General features: G+C 42.4%; 1 protein-coding gene across 1 annotated transcript; it reads right to left on the reverse strand.

The window, feature by feature from the left end:
- Positions 1-96: 96 nt before the first annotated feature.
- On the reverse strand, positions 97-13,605 carry ptpn22 (protein tyrosine phosphatase non-receptor type 22). The gene is made up of 26 exons (XM_076741429.1): positions 13,339-13,605; positions 11,883-11,991; positions 11,337-11,413; positions 11,115-11,210; positions 10,913-10,951; positions 10,653-10,724; positions 10,381-10,440; positions 9,985-10,127; positions 7,409-7,475; positions 7,236-7,313; positions 7,039-7,125; positions 6,025-6,544; positions 5,862-5,942; positions 5,645-5,722; positions 4,122-4,193; positions 3,880-4,016; positions 3,516-3,543; positions 3,225-3,317; positions 2,995-3,063; positions 2,777-2,910; positions 2,614-2,641; positions 1,521-1,583; positions 1,202-1,305; positions 1,092-1,122; positions 921-1,004; positions 97-838 (listed from the first exon to the last, which is right to left on the reverse strand). The coding sequence occupies exons 1-26, from the start codon at positions 13,438-13,440 to the stop codon at positions 777-779; spliced, it is 2,514 nt and encodes an 837-aa protein (XP_076597544.1). The 5' UTR covers positions 13,441-13,605; the 3' UTR covers positions 97-776.
- Positions 13,606-14,800: the final 1,195 nt, after the last annotated feature.

Genomic DNA, 14,800 nt, shown 5'->3' on the forward strand with positions numbered 1-14,800 from the left:
AGTCAGTAGCGATCTGGTGCCAATATGATTTAATCTTGTTAAGTAGTAAAAAAAAAAAAAAAAAAAGTGAGACTGCATAGACTTTCTATATTTTTAATAAATAATTTTGTGTGTAACCAGCGTATGTAACACAGTTTAACGACACAGAAGCATATTCAATATGCATCACATTCTCTGTACCTTCACATATCCTTAAAACGATGTTAAAGTCATTTGAAAGCTACAGATTAATGTGTGAATGATGGCCTAGAAACAACACTAAGTGACACATGGTACACACTGAATGACGTCTATTGTCTTTATAACAGAAGCAGTGAGGTGCAGGTGAACCAGATGCAATGTTTTACCCGTGTTCTTATTCCACACAAAAGGCACAAACGGACATAACTGAATATATTCCTCATACACAAAGTTTAACCGTTAAAACAGGAAGCGGAAGGTGTCTTTGATGAAACATTCAAGTGGTCCGAGCGGCTGGCCGTGTTGTTCAGCGAGGCACTGATCAGTAATTAAAGTCAGCCTTAACTGATGTCCAGTACAAAATGCATCAGGGCTGCTAACGAGGCACTTCCTGTTCTCTGCTGAAGGTGCGACCGTGCTGTGCAAGGCAGAGAGAGACTGCTGTCAGTGCTTTTCAGGTCCACTGTATTTGATCCTCTGTGGTGTCTTCAAGGGGTATTTGTGCTAAACTTCCAATAGTTTGTTGTCCAATGTATCCTGATGCTCACTGTCAGAGGGGAAGCTCCATTTTTGATGCTTAGAGAGGGACGACTGCCTCAAACCCAGGTCTCTGGGTAAGTCCTGGGGCCTTTTGGCTTTCCAAAACGGTTCCCAAATCCTGCAAAGATGAAGATGCTGTCATAAGAATTGTATGTAACGTCATGTATGTTCATGTTGTGTTGAAGTAGATGCACGCCTACCAAATCTGAACACTGACGATGAGGCACCGTACGATGGAGGTGGCGTTCTCGGTTGAGCAGGAGGTGGTGGAGGGGCAGTTTTAGCTGAGAACACAGTTTTTAGGCACGTTAGTCCCGTTTGTAGGAATGAGCACATTTATTGAGCTGAAATTTAAAATAAGCGTCACTTACGTTTTTGTTTGTGTCGAAAAAACTTCAAACTCTGGGCGAAGGAAACAAAAGCACAGGTTTAGTTTGCTGCATTTTGGCACTTTTCCAGCCGTGCGTGGCTCTTGTCTTACCTTCGTTCGAGACATGCCCTTCTCGTTGCTCTTGTCTGTTTTGTTTCCTGACGTCTCAGTGTTCAGAGAAGGCCTGCGGTTCACATCATGCTGTCCCACTTGTGCTGATGAACACAGAAACACACACCGTGTTTACATCAAGGCTTTGTGAGGATTAATAATAATTAGTTGTGTTCAGATTATTATTAATAAGAATCAGCACGGCCTTAATTGTGTTTCCATTGTGATCATTCTTATATGACACGCTCTGCCATGTCTAATAATAGCGTGTGAGAGAGGCCACTGCATTGTGTGCAGCCCCTTTACTGAAACTACTCACCACTTCCTCCTTCAGCCACGACCACAGGAGGCGAAGTGAGCTGTCGAAATGCAGTGAGGGGCTCTGCAGTGGAAACACAAAGATAAACTACCCCATGACAAAGGCACAATCTTTTAGGTTAATCATAAAAAGGACTGCAACAAATCTGGCATTTCACAAATGAAGCGTCCCGTCTTGTGTCTGGGAAACGATGCCCCCCTGTGGTGAAGGCTGGTGCCTCTAAATCCTAACTTCAACCTGCAGGCTGCTGTTCGTGCTCAGTGCAATAGAGTGAAGCCTTGCAAAATGTGACAGACAACAGGAACTATTTGGTCACACATCTACACTGCTCCATTAAAGGACTGTCAACAAATCCAAGGAAAACACCAACAGTTTCTGTATCTGTATTATCTGTGTTAACAGTTCGATTGAATTACTTCCTGTTTAAAAGCGCTTAAAACACATAATCGAGCCACATCATCGCACTGATGTAATTGTGTCAAGCACACCAGCACACGAGCCTGAGAATGAAAATGGTCTCCAACGAACGCACCACTGAGTGACGTTTGGTAAAAACCACAGAGCTCAGCTGTTTCAAGCCCTTCTTGAAAATGAACGCTCATAAACTGTTTCAAAGACTGAACTCTTCAGTAGATAAGATCTCGGCTGAGGATGGATAAGAACTTTATCCATCCTCAGCCGGGGAAATTAAGATGTTACAGACAGCAATAATAGCAAGAGTTAAAAGAGATGCAGAAAAGAACAATTTATTGTTTTTCTATGTTTATATACAAAAAGAGTATAAAAACAATACTGCCAATGGAAAGTTTTTGAATTGCTCATGGTAAGAAATGGATAGTAAAAGAGTGGAAGAAAATATGTGATATTGCACAGGATATTAGCAAACCTTAAACATAAATAAGGCAGAAATGAACAGGTCAGAACAAGTCAGAAAGTAGTAAGAGATGGACAAGCACATAGCTGGTTTTGGTCTTTTCATGGGATGTATAGTCAGATTTATATATATATAGAAGAGAAAGACAGGCCTGCATCCTTTAACTGCCAGGTCGAGTACAGTGAAAATCCTCAGTCATGAGAAAATAAAACAGCTTACCTTGTCTTGAACTTTTAGCTCGAACACTCTAGGGTGAACAATTGAAAGCAAATGGAAACATCACTGAATGGAAAAGCACTGAGCAGAGGAACAGAATATGAATCAGTGTCACTCCTTTTCTGGCTGTAACCCCCAGCTTTTAGCTCCACTCCGTCACCCTTACCTTGCTCCTGTTCATGACAACATCGAGGAACTTCTTGGGCTGAGAGGTGCCATCCCACTCAGAGGACAAGCCCACCTTTGATGGGGGCTGCGTCGTCTGTTGGCGCTGAGGGCAGAGGCCGGTTTCCTGGTGAGCTGTTGGAAAAGAGCGCTTCACTTAGTCAGCGAGCGCTGCTGCATGAGTCAAACTGTGTCTTAAGGAGGCGATGATGCACTCACTCTCCTCCGTGGTGAGGATGAAGGACTCTGGGGTTCTCTCTGGAAGAGGAGGCGTCAGGCTGTCCTCAGCTGCACAACACAACATAATCAACAAGCAAGTTGACTTTAAACATTTATACACCTTCTCTTGAAATGGCAGAAGTGTTTCTGATAGCCAACGATAATCTCAAAGCAAAGATCAACACGAGACGATAGTTAATTCAGCCCTTCTTTCAGTCTGGCGAGCTTACTTTGGGGAAGCAGCGGAGAAGTCAGCGGGTCCAGAAGTGGACAGAAAGGGTTTGAGGTTGTGTTTGATGCAACATCAGGAAGCGTTACAGGTACTAAAGATATCACAAGATAGAACAAATCCATTGAAACGATTACACACATGCAGTAAATTCATAACAACTGGCACATAATATGATATATGAAGTCTCTCTATCATTCCATAACATGATTTATGACATAGTCAGCTGGTTTATTGATTAGGAGGTGCGGATACATCAGCTCTGAACATTGTGTTGTTATAAATATCTCACCTGTGAAGGTCATTCTTGCCTTCAGACTCTAAAAGAAAGAGAAGTGTGGTGCTGTGACACAGCTCATCGTCATGTTTGGACAGTATTTTTATATAGAGAAAACTGTCAGTTCAAGAGAAAATTTCAGGTTTGTTAAAGGTTCACCACTTTGTGAACACATGATTGGATAAAGGATATTAATACATGGGCTCAGGAACACTTCAGAAAACTGTTGTCAGTAAATATAGTTTGTTTGCAAATGATTGCATTCAGCTGATTTTGGAATCGGTTGTAAAATTGGTTGCTTGAGTCCGTACTTTACAGTTCACAGTTATCTTTCAGAAGCACAGGAAGTCACACATCAGCCACTGAAGGGACTTGATACCTTACTCCTCGCCCAAGGTTTCACCTCATCCTGAGATACAGTGGCAGCTGGCTTTGAGTTATCGAACCACTCTGAAGACGTTCCTATTCTGTTCAGGTTCACGGTCGGCGTGACCTCGAACTTCTGTTCCACAGGAGCTGAGAGCAAAACAAGAATAATCAACTTAGTTTGTAAGTCAAACCTACTTTTGACAAGTATTATTATTTTTAAAAGGATCATGATTTATGATGTTATAAGGTCACCTTGATCAATAGCCAACTCAAAGGATTCTGGGGTTCTCTCTGGAAGCGGAGGGATGGGTGAGGGGGGGCTGCCTGCAATATTGAATTAAGTATGATAGTTTGTTATGGTTTTTAGAGTCAGTGTTGGTACAAGCCTGTTTCCAAAAAAGGTGAGACACTGTGTAACACGTCAAGAGAAACAGAATATGAAGATTTAGAAAACATTGAAAACACATATCTAACTGAAAATAGCACAAAGAAAACATATCAAATGCTGAAACGGCAAAATTTAATTGTTTTTGAAAATTATATCCTCGTTTTAAATTTGATGCAGCAACATGTTTGAAAAAGTTTCGACAGTGGCTACAAAAGACTGCAGAAGATGTGAAACGCTGAAAGAAAACAGCTGGTGGATCATCTCAGAGTTAATCAGGTTAACTGGCAACAGGTGAGTAAAAGGTATAAAAGAGGATCCAGAGAGGCTGAGTCTGTCTGAAGGAAAGATGGGGAGGGGTTCACCACTCTGTGACAGACTGAGCCGACAAACAGTGCAACAATTTCAGAAGAATGTTTCTCAATGTAAAACTGCAAAGAATTTGTAGTTGTCCACAGCACAAAATGTAATTAAGATTCAGAGAATGTGAGGAAATCTCTGTACGCAAGGGATTGTGTAGAGGACGTCACCTCACGAGCTCAGGAACACTTCCAAAAACCATCGTCTGTGAACGCAGTTCATCTCTGCAGCCACAAAAGAAGCTGAAACTCTACTCTGCAAAGAGGAAACCGTATATAAAGCAGATCCAGAAACACTGCACCTTAATCTGGTCGTGACAAAACCATCACTCAGAATCATGTGGAGAGGGACCATCCAGCTTGTTCAGCTAGTTCAAAAGCCATCATCCATGATGGTATGGAGGTCATTAATGCACATGGCGTGGCCAACCTGCACACGTGTGCAGGCTCCATTAATGCCAAACCATATATACAGCTTTTGAAGCAACCTATGCTACCAAGTAGACAACGTCTTTTTCAGGGAAGGCCTTGCTTATTTCAGCAAAACAATGCCAAACCACATTCTGCACGTATGCTAAACTGGCCCGCCTGCAGTCCCGACTTGTCACCCAAACATTCACCTTTCAAAATGACAGCAGTTGGTCTCGTTAAAAGAAGAGGTGATGCAGCAGAGTGCTAAACACGACCCAGGCCCAACTTCGTTTGAAGCGTGTTGCAAAAAGAAGGTATCAATTTCAAAAAAACAATGACATTTCTCAGTTTCAACATTTGATATGTTTCTTTGTGCGATTTGCAGTTTAACATAAGGTTTCAGTGTTTTGCAAATCATCACATCAAGTTTCTAATTACGCTTTATGCAGCATCCTGACTTTTTTGGGGTTGTATCTCAGCATCAAAGAACAGCTCCTACTTTGAAAAAACGATTGCATTCATTAAAGTACATTGAAAAACTAATCGTTTTCAGACATGTGGCACTAACAGCTATAACAGATGTACCAGTGTTTGAGATCTTTCACTCATTTTTTTCTCACCTCCCAACTCCCTGACAGCCTCAGCAGCAGCATTGGGTGGAATGATGACCATTAACCTTTCACAGGGATCTGAGTGCTCTGGGCAATATAACATGAATATCCTCTTAAGTCCAGGACAAATTAGCACACATTAAGCACAACATGACAGTAAGGGAAGTAAGGGAATATGCTGAGAGTAAGCCTCATACAGACTTTAATCTACACTGAGAGCACCAACCTGCATCCACAGCCAGCATGTAGGATTCAGGGGTTCGCTGAGGTAGTGGAGGAGGTACCTCCTCATCTGTATCAACAGTACCTGCAAAATGCACTTCAGTTAATACAAATATCTCCAAAACTAACTTCTGCTACCCTGTCTATGCACACATATGGCCATTTACCTGAGGCCGGTGAGTTAAGGTCCAGAATATGGTCGTTCAGAGACAAAGAAGGCGTGCTGAAGATAGGGCTAACTGTCCATTCTTTGGTGTCTTGAGTGGAGTCCACTGGTGCTTCCTCTGAGGAAGGGGAGCTCATTGGAGTGTCAAAGTAGGGGTCTTCCACCATCAGACAAATGGCTGCCGGTGGAGGGGTCAGTGATTGTATATTATTGCTCCTCTGTATCCTCTCCTCTACTGCTGGGGCTCTCTGGCTGGCATGCACCAGTTTGGGTGAGGTCCTGGGTCCCTCCTGCAGGTCCTGGGTGGTGGCCAGGACCTCAGGATGGGTCTGGAACAGGTGCCGTTGTTGCTGATCCATCTGCATGTCCTTGGCTCTCAAGGCAGTCAGACTTTCTGAAGGCAAGTAAGCGTGGTGCTGTGGTAGAACACTCCTCTCCTCATCAAGCAGGTCCAGCTCCTCACTCAGGTCAGAGAGCTCGCTTTCAGTGTCAGGTGTGAGAGCAGATGGGACCACTGTCACCTGGCAAGTTAAACAGGGAGTGTGAGTCACAACAGCTTTTGAGAAATGCTTTAATGCTTGGCAAATCTGAATTTTGCTGAATGTTTAGTATCATGGTGTGTGCAGTATACAGTTATACAGGAAACCCGAGGCTTTTCATTGCCTAAGCAAAGTATGCAAAATGTGCCACATAAATAAAGCTGCTCTGTCTCGCATCACAGCTGAACAAATCTGTAATTTCTTGATAAGCAAGTAATGCAGAAGCTTTATTGAGACACATGTCATAGCTCACCTCTGAATCACCCAGCCTGCAATCTGATTATTTTCCACTCAGATCATGTGACTGCAGTGTATACCAATGTAACTGAAACCACAAGCCCATCACAGCTGTTCTTTCTGCTTTGCTGGTTGTGATGGTAGTGCTTGTCAGTTGGTGTTGGAGGAGCACGCACTGTATGAAACATCTCCATCGTTTCTATGCACTCATTCACACGGGAGTGTTCCAGGTCGCTCACCTCATTTCTGCGGGTCTCAGCATCCATGGACTGCAGATACCTCTCAAAGAGTAACTTGATGGTTTTGTAGACCAGCTCATATTGTTCCTGAGGTGAAACACCAAAAACATGCTGTTCGGTGACAAAGGCCTGGAGCAAGACGTGCAATACAAAGTACAAAACACCAGAAGAGCTTTGACAGAGGGAAGTCAAAGTACCTTGGTCTGAACCAGCGAGGGCCTCTGGGTCCTCATGTTTTGAACTAAGTCGTAGATACTGAAATCAGGAGTGATCATCTAAAAACAAGTGCACACACATCAGCACAATACAGCTTGGATCTTTACTGTTAAATTAAGGGAGATCATGTGAAGAAAGGAGTGAAATGTCCCACCTGTTTCTTCAGGAGGTTCCAAGTATAATCAATGACACACAGCGCTCCTGTTCTACCGCAGCCGGCACTACAACCACAGCAGCAAAAAGTCACGTTTTGACCACTCAGCTCAGGGACATTTCAGTATGATTAGTCAAATAATGGTTAGTCATAGAGGAGCTGAAGAGGGCAGCAGACATGATGGTGTTTGCAAACAACTGATATTCAAACACCGTGTCGTGATTATCTTGATTTTCTAGTACTCATTGTACTGCATTGGCCCAACCACACCCATTCGGTACTCTAAACAGGTTGAAACAAATGCCGACAGTCAGTTCCAGTTCCTGTAATCTAATCATGTTAAAAAAGCTGGTCCTCTGAGACACACATAGATAGATAGAATTTCTTCATTCATAATATCGCACAATTGTTCTCTATACAGTGGTCTCAGGACTAAAGTGTCATCAATAAGATGGTTGTGATGCTTCTATATAATCTAAAGCAGAAAACACTGTGTTACTGAAGCTTATATTGTTCAACGCTATGGCACTTCTTCAGACCACTGCTTGTGGTTGGGTTGGATTAGTGTGATATCAGAGGTTTGTGACAGTCTGTCCTTTTCCTGTGGGGGTTGAGGAACAAAATCACTTTTTGCAGCGAAAAGTCTCTGACAGCTTTTTTTTTTTTTTTCAGCAGCTGTCGTGGTGATATCACTCGGAGGTGGAGCCTGCCGTGTAGGCTGGATCTGCCACTGACTCAACATTCCACTTAGGACACGTCATACTCAAAAAGGTGTGGGCTCGTCATGGCGTGGCATGCTTTCATATACATACATATATACATATTGTCAGCTAACAAAAGAACAATCAGGTACAGCATTATGTGCACTTCAGTGCTCTTTCAAATAACATATATTTATGAATACAAAGGGAATTACTCAATTAAGACAACTCAGTCTTTATGCATCATCCATATTTGGAAAATAAATTTCAGTTTTCATCTTACCAAACAATATTTCCTAATATAAAGCAACAATAGAAAGCAAAATGAAACTTTTTTTGTGGCTGAGATGGCAAATGAACAAATCCCTCTTCCTTTCAAATGCCCCATATTCCACCCAAAGCCAATTTAATGTATGTTTGCACACCCAAAGAACATTAAATGGCACTGTTTTCCACTGATTCACAAACAGAAATATGTCACTGAGTTAGTGTATGTTTCAGTAAAACAGTAGATGTAAGTGTCAGTGCTGGAAAAACTGAGGGGAACTGCCCACACATACACTTTAAAACCTAGTGGGACGTTGGTTACCCGCCAACGCACACTTCCTGTCTCAAAGAGGAGAGACGAGGTACCTCACCTCTGAGGCTTTACATAAGGGACGCATACATGCTGCCCACAGGCAAAATAGTGATTAGACAATGAAAATCAAAGTGTGATTCTTCAGTGTGGTTGCTGCTTGCATTAAAGTTTTCACACATAAGAAGTGAATAGAGAAATCTCATGCATTGTTACAGTTCACCTCGTGGTGCTGCCACAAAACCAGCCCTGTCCATCCAGTAATACAGATCATTAGAAACTTTACTTTTATAGCACCTTTCATACAGCATATAACAAACTTCTCAACACTTTACAGAAAATTGCAATGAAGTGTTTTTTGAGGAAATTTACAGAAGCTGTCAAATATTTTTTTGTAGGGTATTTTAGGTCCTAAAACATTCAGAGCTTTGTAAACTTGCTGTATAATTTTCAAACATATTCTAAAGGAGACAGGGAGCTGGTGAAAGGATGCTACCACAGTGTGATGTGCTGTCATCTATTTGTTTAGATTAAAACTCTGCCAGCTGCATTTTGCACAAGCTGAAGTCTGTTCACTGATCATTTGGGTAGTTTACTTAAAAGAGAAACTGCAGCAGTCAAGATTACAGAAAACCAAAGCGCAACTCATCAGGAAGTCCAAGATAAGGCCTGACTGTTATATTTAGAAGGTTGAAAAATGTGAAAAATGGCACCTGAGCTTTCAGCCTATGAACCTGAGTTTTAATTCAGCCCCGGTAACAATAATCTCTCTTTTGTCTGTATTTAATTTTAAATAGTTGTCATTCATCCAAGTTTATAATGTTCTTTAGACAGTCAAACACTGTTGGGGTTGGGCGCTGCATGTCGTCCACACAGCTTTGAATTCTACACCATTTCCTATATGATTTGGCCCAACGAGAGCATGTACAGTGAGATTAGTGGGCCGAGCATGGAGCCCTGTGGAACTCCATACAGAATGTGATGTTAAGTGAGAGAGGAACCAGTCGAGAACCTTTAACAGAAATTCCACCTGAATGCTCTCACCAATCTTATCGGTCCAGTACAATCAGTGCAGAGACGTATTACCCTCATCAGCACTTTCTCTGCAGACATTTAAGATTTTTACTGAGGTGGATTCTGCGCCTGATTGATATTTGTTGTGGATGTTATTATTACTTAGAAAGGTATTTAGTTGTTTGTATTCTGCAAACAGGCTGAAAAGGGGCAGAAATTATTCATCATAGATGGATCAAGATTGTTTTTCTTAAGCAGAATTAAGTTCCATAAGAATTCCTGACCTGCAGTGGATGCAGATGGGGATATCCTCGTGGGCTTGATTGGAACGCATCTCATGCAGCATTTCCAGAATGGGAGGGATGGAGTCTGGTACACCGTGATCTGGCCAGTTGACGTAGTGCAGCTGTGTCAATGTCCGGCTACACTGGAAGAAACAAAAGCATTGCAGACAATGACAACACAGGCCTCATTTAATAACAAGACTAACACATTTTAGATGTGTTTTGCTTCTGTTTGTCATAGTGAAAGCTGAGGAGTTACAGAAATCAAATGATTTTGGTCGACATGTCTCAAAGTCTTTGTAGCAGCTAACAACATGACAGATGATAATGTTCTGCTTGTCTCAGGAGAATTACCCTGAGAGTTGCTCTCACAGTCGGGGCATAAACACTACTTACGTTGCAATAAGTCACCCGTAACGTCCTTGTCAGATAATCTCCTTTATTTTCCTCAGAATCCTGTCAAAAAACAGCCAGCAGTGCATCTTTAAGAGGAGTTCTTGCTGTTTAAAAGAGATGTGAATATGTGCTTTTCTTTTTTATTGTATTAATAACAAAGTGTCGCATGACACAGGTGTGGTGTGAAGATAGCGAGATATGATAATGTCAGCATATGTTGTGGAACTTTTTTTTAAGTAGGAAGTGCAACTTGTGAGAATAAAAATACTCACACAGTAAACTGTAAAAGGCTCGCAGACAAACGGCTGCTCTTGTTTCTGTGGCCAGTATCGCTCGCACTTTTTCTGCAAAAAAAGGTAAGGACAGCACAGAGTTTCTCACTCGGTTCTAGGCGCTCTTCACACATTAAACCAACACATGCAATGACCGGGCTGAAGGCAAACTGACGCATAAAATGCAGAAGTAATGACAGTATACAAACTATGCAGCACAGTTTGTCTGTGGAATGTGGAAATGTAGAAAGCCGTGTTACCTTTCCCATCTCAAATTCTCGACAGGCCATCACTACGACCTAAAACCAAACAGTACAAATCACAGTGAGCCAGAATATAGCATGCCCTCGTCTTTGCTGAGTTCCCATGCAGGTAAAGAGCTCCATTCATCATTTTTACCACTGAAACATGAGAATAGTTGTGTTGAGAGCTAAATTATGTGCTATAACACCTAGCTCATACCTGTATGTTGTACTCCCAAAGCATCCTCAGGAAGTCCAGCACTGTGTGAGGAAGAGGACCCTGAGTAGCAATGTAGGCCCTGGACCCTGCCACTCCCTGCAGAGAGAACACAGCTTATAGTCAGAGGATGCTGCACAAACCACATTAGTTACATACATGCACTGCAAATACAGTGTATATGAACCAGAAGGATTCTCCTCACAGAGACTGGGTCGATTTTACCTTGATGAAACTGGCGTTGATGTAGTCTGTGTCATTTTTAGATGTGGTGAGGGTGAGCTTTACCCTGCTGTGGTCAACTGAGTGGAGAGGAATATGTAGTTAATATATGAACATACTAATATGTTTGTAATATGAACAACTCAGGCGTCATTAACCGCGCTGTACGTTTTCACACCCTAAACCTGTTGCACAGAATTGCAATAAAACAGAAATAGCCTGAATATGCTCTTGATTTTCGATGGATATATGTGTCATAAATAACCCTTTGCATAATTTCAGGTCATCATATACATAAAAATGTATTTACAGACATCACTTGCATCTAAACGTCATACTGTGTGTTACTGTGGGCCCATGATTCTTTGATCCATCTACGTTTCTCTTCAGAATTAATGTGTGAGACGTATGAAAACATGAAAGTAAAAGTTAGTTTTTAAAATAACTTACCTGACGCCATCTTAACTGACCTAATTCAGTGTTCTATTTATCGTCTTATGCAGAAGCAAAAAAGACAAAGTGAAATTTTCACAAACGAGCAAAGCTTACAGGGAACAATGTCCTTGTATCGGTTCTTCTTGATGTTATCCTGCTTTTCTGCCGTCTTGGTCGGGAAGGTCTTGTCAGTGCGGTACTTAGTTGACTGGTTTTTCAACCTCTGAAAAACATTACAGAAACTTAATCGTACCACAGACATACCTTTATGAAGCCTAATGTTTCTGTCTTTTTGAGGCTGTGCCAGAGAGGGTCAGCTCCGAGCTCATTTTGAGTTCTCATTTGATGTTGGTGCTGCTGTGTTAGATTTCTAGTAATATGCATCTCTGTAGGGTGTCAGATGTTTATGATATGTATTTCACACTATCTTGACCTTGTGTTCCACAGACAAATAGCTGTAAGCTGATGTAATGCTCATTGACAAAACATGACAGCTGCTGTGACTCAAAGTTATGATAGCTGCGGTGCATTTGTATTATTAAAACATATTTTATGCCACATTTTCACAATTGTTCAGTCTTACAGGAGAGTCAGGAAGAGTCATCTAATATGTGAAGCATATTAGATGTGACTACGTGCGCAGTGGTCACACAAGGTCAGTTTTGGTGTGATTCAACCCCGGATGACCAGAATGTGTGACTCACTTCACTAAACTGACACGACAGCGTCCAAACGGAGAGGATTTCCATCCGGAATTTACTGTGCAGAAGGTTTGACGCTCACATTTAAGTCATGGCACGTCCATGCTTACAGGATTTGTTAAGACACTGGTCTTTTTGTTCAGAGGCCAGTTCTCACAGTTCCAAACAGTCTGCTAAAGGCCTCGCAGACCATCTGTGCAGCTTACACCACAGAGCGCTTTTTGTTCGCGAAGGAAGTGATGCAACGGACCCCTTCCTCTGGAGCTGCCGGGGTGGTAGCAGCATGACAGCAGAAGGGCAGCATGTGAAGCACACGGTGCCGTCCTCAGGCACTGGAATGTCACTCATCACCACGGCAGCAGACCGCAGATGATGTCACTCTCGGTTCAAGACTTCTGAGGAAGACTTTTTTGGGCTTACACATGCGCTTCTATGTGAGAACATACATGTACTGTTACATGTATACAAACACGACAGACAGATGAGCAAATGATCGACTACTCGAATGATCTTGGTTGGCTGTTAGATGTTATCATGCATTTGATTAAAGGTCTTCCTCGTTCATGTGCCTTCAGTGACAAGCATCAGTGCAAAGAGGAAGCACAGAAGTGGCGCTGGAACCGTTGTCACAATAGCAGCATGTTGCTTCCCCGAACATGCCTTTTGTGAACATTTGGAAGACTGGAAAGTAATGAACTTTCCCTCTGATTGTGCTTACTGTCAGTTCAGTCACTACAGACAGGCACAGCGGTTATGACACGGATCGATGACATGATAATGAAAGCCAGAGGTGAAATGTGTCTTCTACAAGGAGGCTTCATCTGAAATACAACTCCACACAGTACAAATAAAAGGAACAAAACACTCACCACAAACTCCCCACCAATTCCATTGGGTGCTTCCTCGTCCACCGCCTCCTGTCTCTCCAGCTGGGCCAGCAAGCTCCTCAGTATCCAGGCTTGATGCTCCATGGCTGGCTGTACAGTTCACTGCCTGGGACGAGGCACCTTTCACAGGCATGTCAGGACAAAAGGTCCTCGTCCACAGGTCATGGATTAGGGTTGCCAACACTTGGGTTCAGGGCGGTGTCACTGCTGCACAGAGCACTTCTCTATTGTAACGCTCACATCAAGGAACTGTTGTGAGGGAACGCATGAACTGTCTTAGAGGAAGCAAGAGTAAGCAAACAGGTTCTGTGGTCAGATTAAAAACATTGCCGCGCCCCCTGGGTGTCTCTCACTGGGTCCTAAAGTCACCCGGGTGTTTGATTGCGTGACAGCCTTACAGAGGGAAACACCCACAAAGACAGTAGGCCACACATTTATGCATACAAACAGGCACAAACAGCTGCTCCTACCCAGAGCCAGAGTGCAATGCAGGAAGTCTAGCCTGTTGGACAACATTCAGGACCCACAGAGTCAGGACCCACAGGAGGAGGGATGTGGGGAGGGATGGAGGCAGAGACAGAAGGAGTGGTGAAGAGAGAGAGAGTGTCTGAGAATCCTGAAAATCCTGATGTTCTAAGCCAGCAATAAGCAGCAACACACTCAACTGTCTATGTCTTCATTTATGTCTCCTGTGTGTCTACAGTCATCATTAGTTTTGGTAAAAAAAAAAAAAAAAAAAAAAAAACAGAAAAAAAAAAGAAAACCACAACTCACAGGAGCTGAGATGAATACTATCAAGTAAATTCTTCTCCTGTTTCTCATTAACCTCAAATTTATCAACTTATTGTAATTTGTTTAGGGAGTTAGCTCCTCTCATTGCTCATTCATTAAAGTAAGCTTTAATGAGCAATGAGACAAGCTCTGTTTGAAGGAACTGTAGGCATTAAGTCCCCTGTACAACACGTGTGTTCATTATATAAAGCAAGCTGGTTGTTAATAAGAGCATCAACAATATAAAATAAGAACATCCTGTATAACTACGACATTAGGATGAAAATACCCGTGACAGATGACGAGAGAGCAGGCTTACCAGAGCCGTGGAGGTGAGAGGAGGCAGCCTACTCATGAGGAAAGAACACCTTTTGACATTTATATGACATGATGAGGACAACAACGCACTGAACCCTTTAGTCAGCAGGTGTTGGACATTACATCAGTACCAGGGTGACATCTAGTGGCTTTAAGATGAACTCACACAAAGAGCCAGTCTGACATGAAACTGGGAGGTTCAATCCACTCAGTGGTTTGAGGGATATTTCTGTGAAAACCATCATCAGATAGAAACACAGACGATTGAAATGAGTGAAATGATGAGTGCTGGAGGGAGTATTCAGACCCTTTAATTAAGTAAAAGTACTAATATCACGCAGTAAAAAAAAAAAAA

Source organism: Chaetodon auriga, chromosome 10, assembly GCF_051107435.1.
Source record: "Chaetodon auriga isolate fChaAug3 chromosome 10, fChaAug3.hap1, whole genome shotgun sequence".
In the NCBI taxonomy this organism is placed as follows: Eukaryota; Metazoa; Chordata; class Actinopteri; order Chaetodontiformes; family Chaetodontidae; genus Chaetodon; species Chaetodon auriga.

Bases quoted from the DNA above. Each gene is read 5' to 3' on its own strand.
- ptpn22 (XM_076741429.1), bottom strand. From the start codon at position 13,440: ATGGAGCATCAAGCCTGGATACTGAGGAGCTTGCTGGCCCAGCTGGAG. The intron at 10,441-10,652 runs GTGAGTATTTTT...GTTTTTTGACAG, and splicing joins AGCCTTTTACAGTTTACTGT to GATTCTGAGGAAAATAAAGG. The intron at 6,545-7,038 runs GTGAGCGACCTG...TTAACTTGCCAG, and splicing joins CTGAGACCCGCAGAAATGAG to GTGACAGTGGTCCCATCTGC.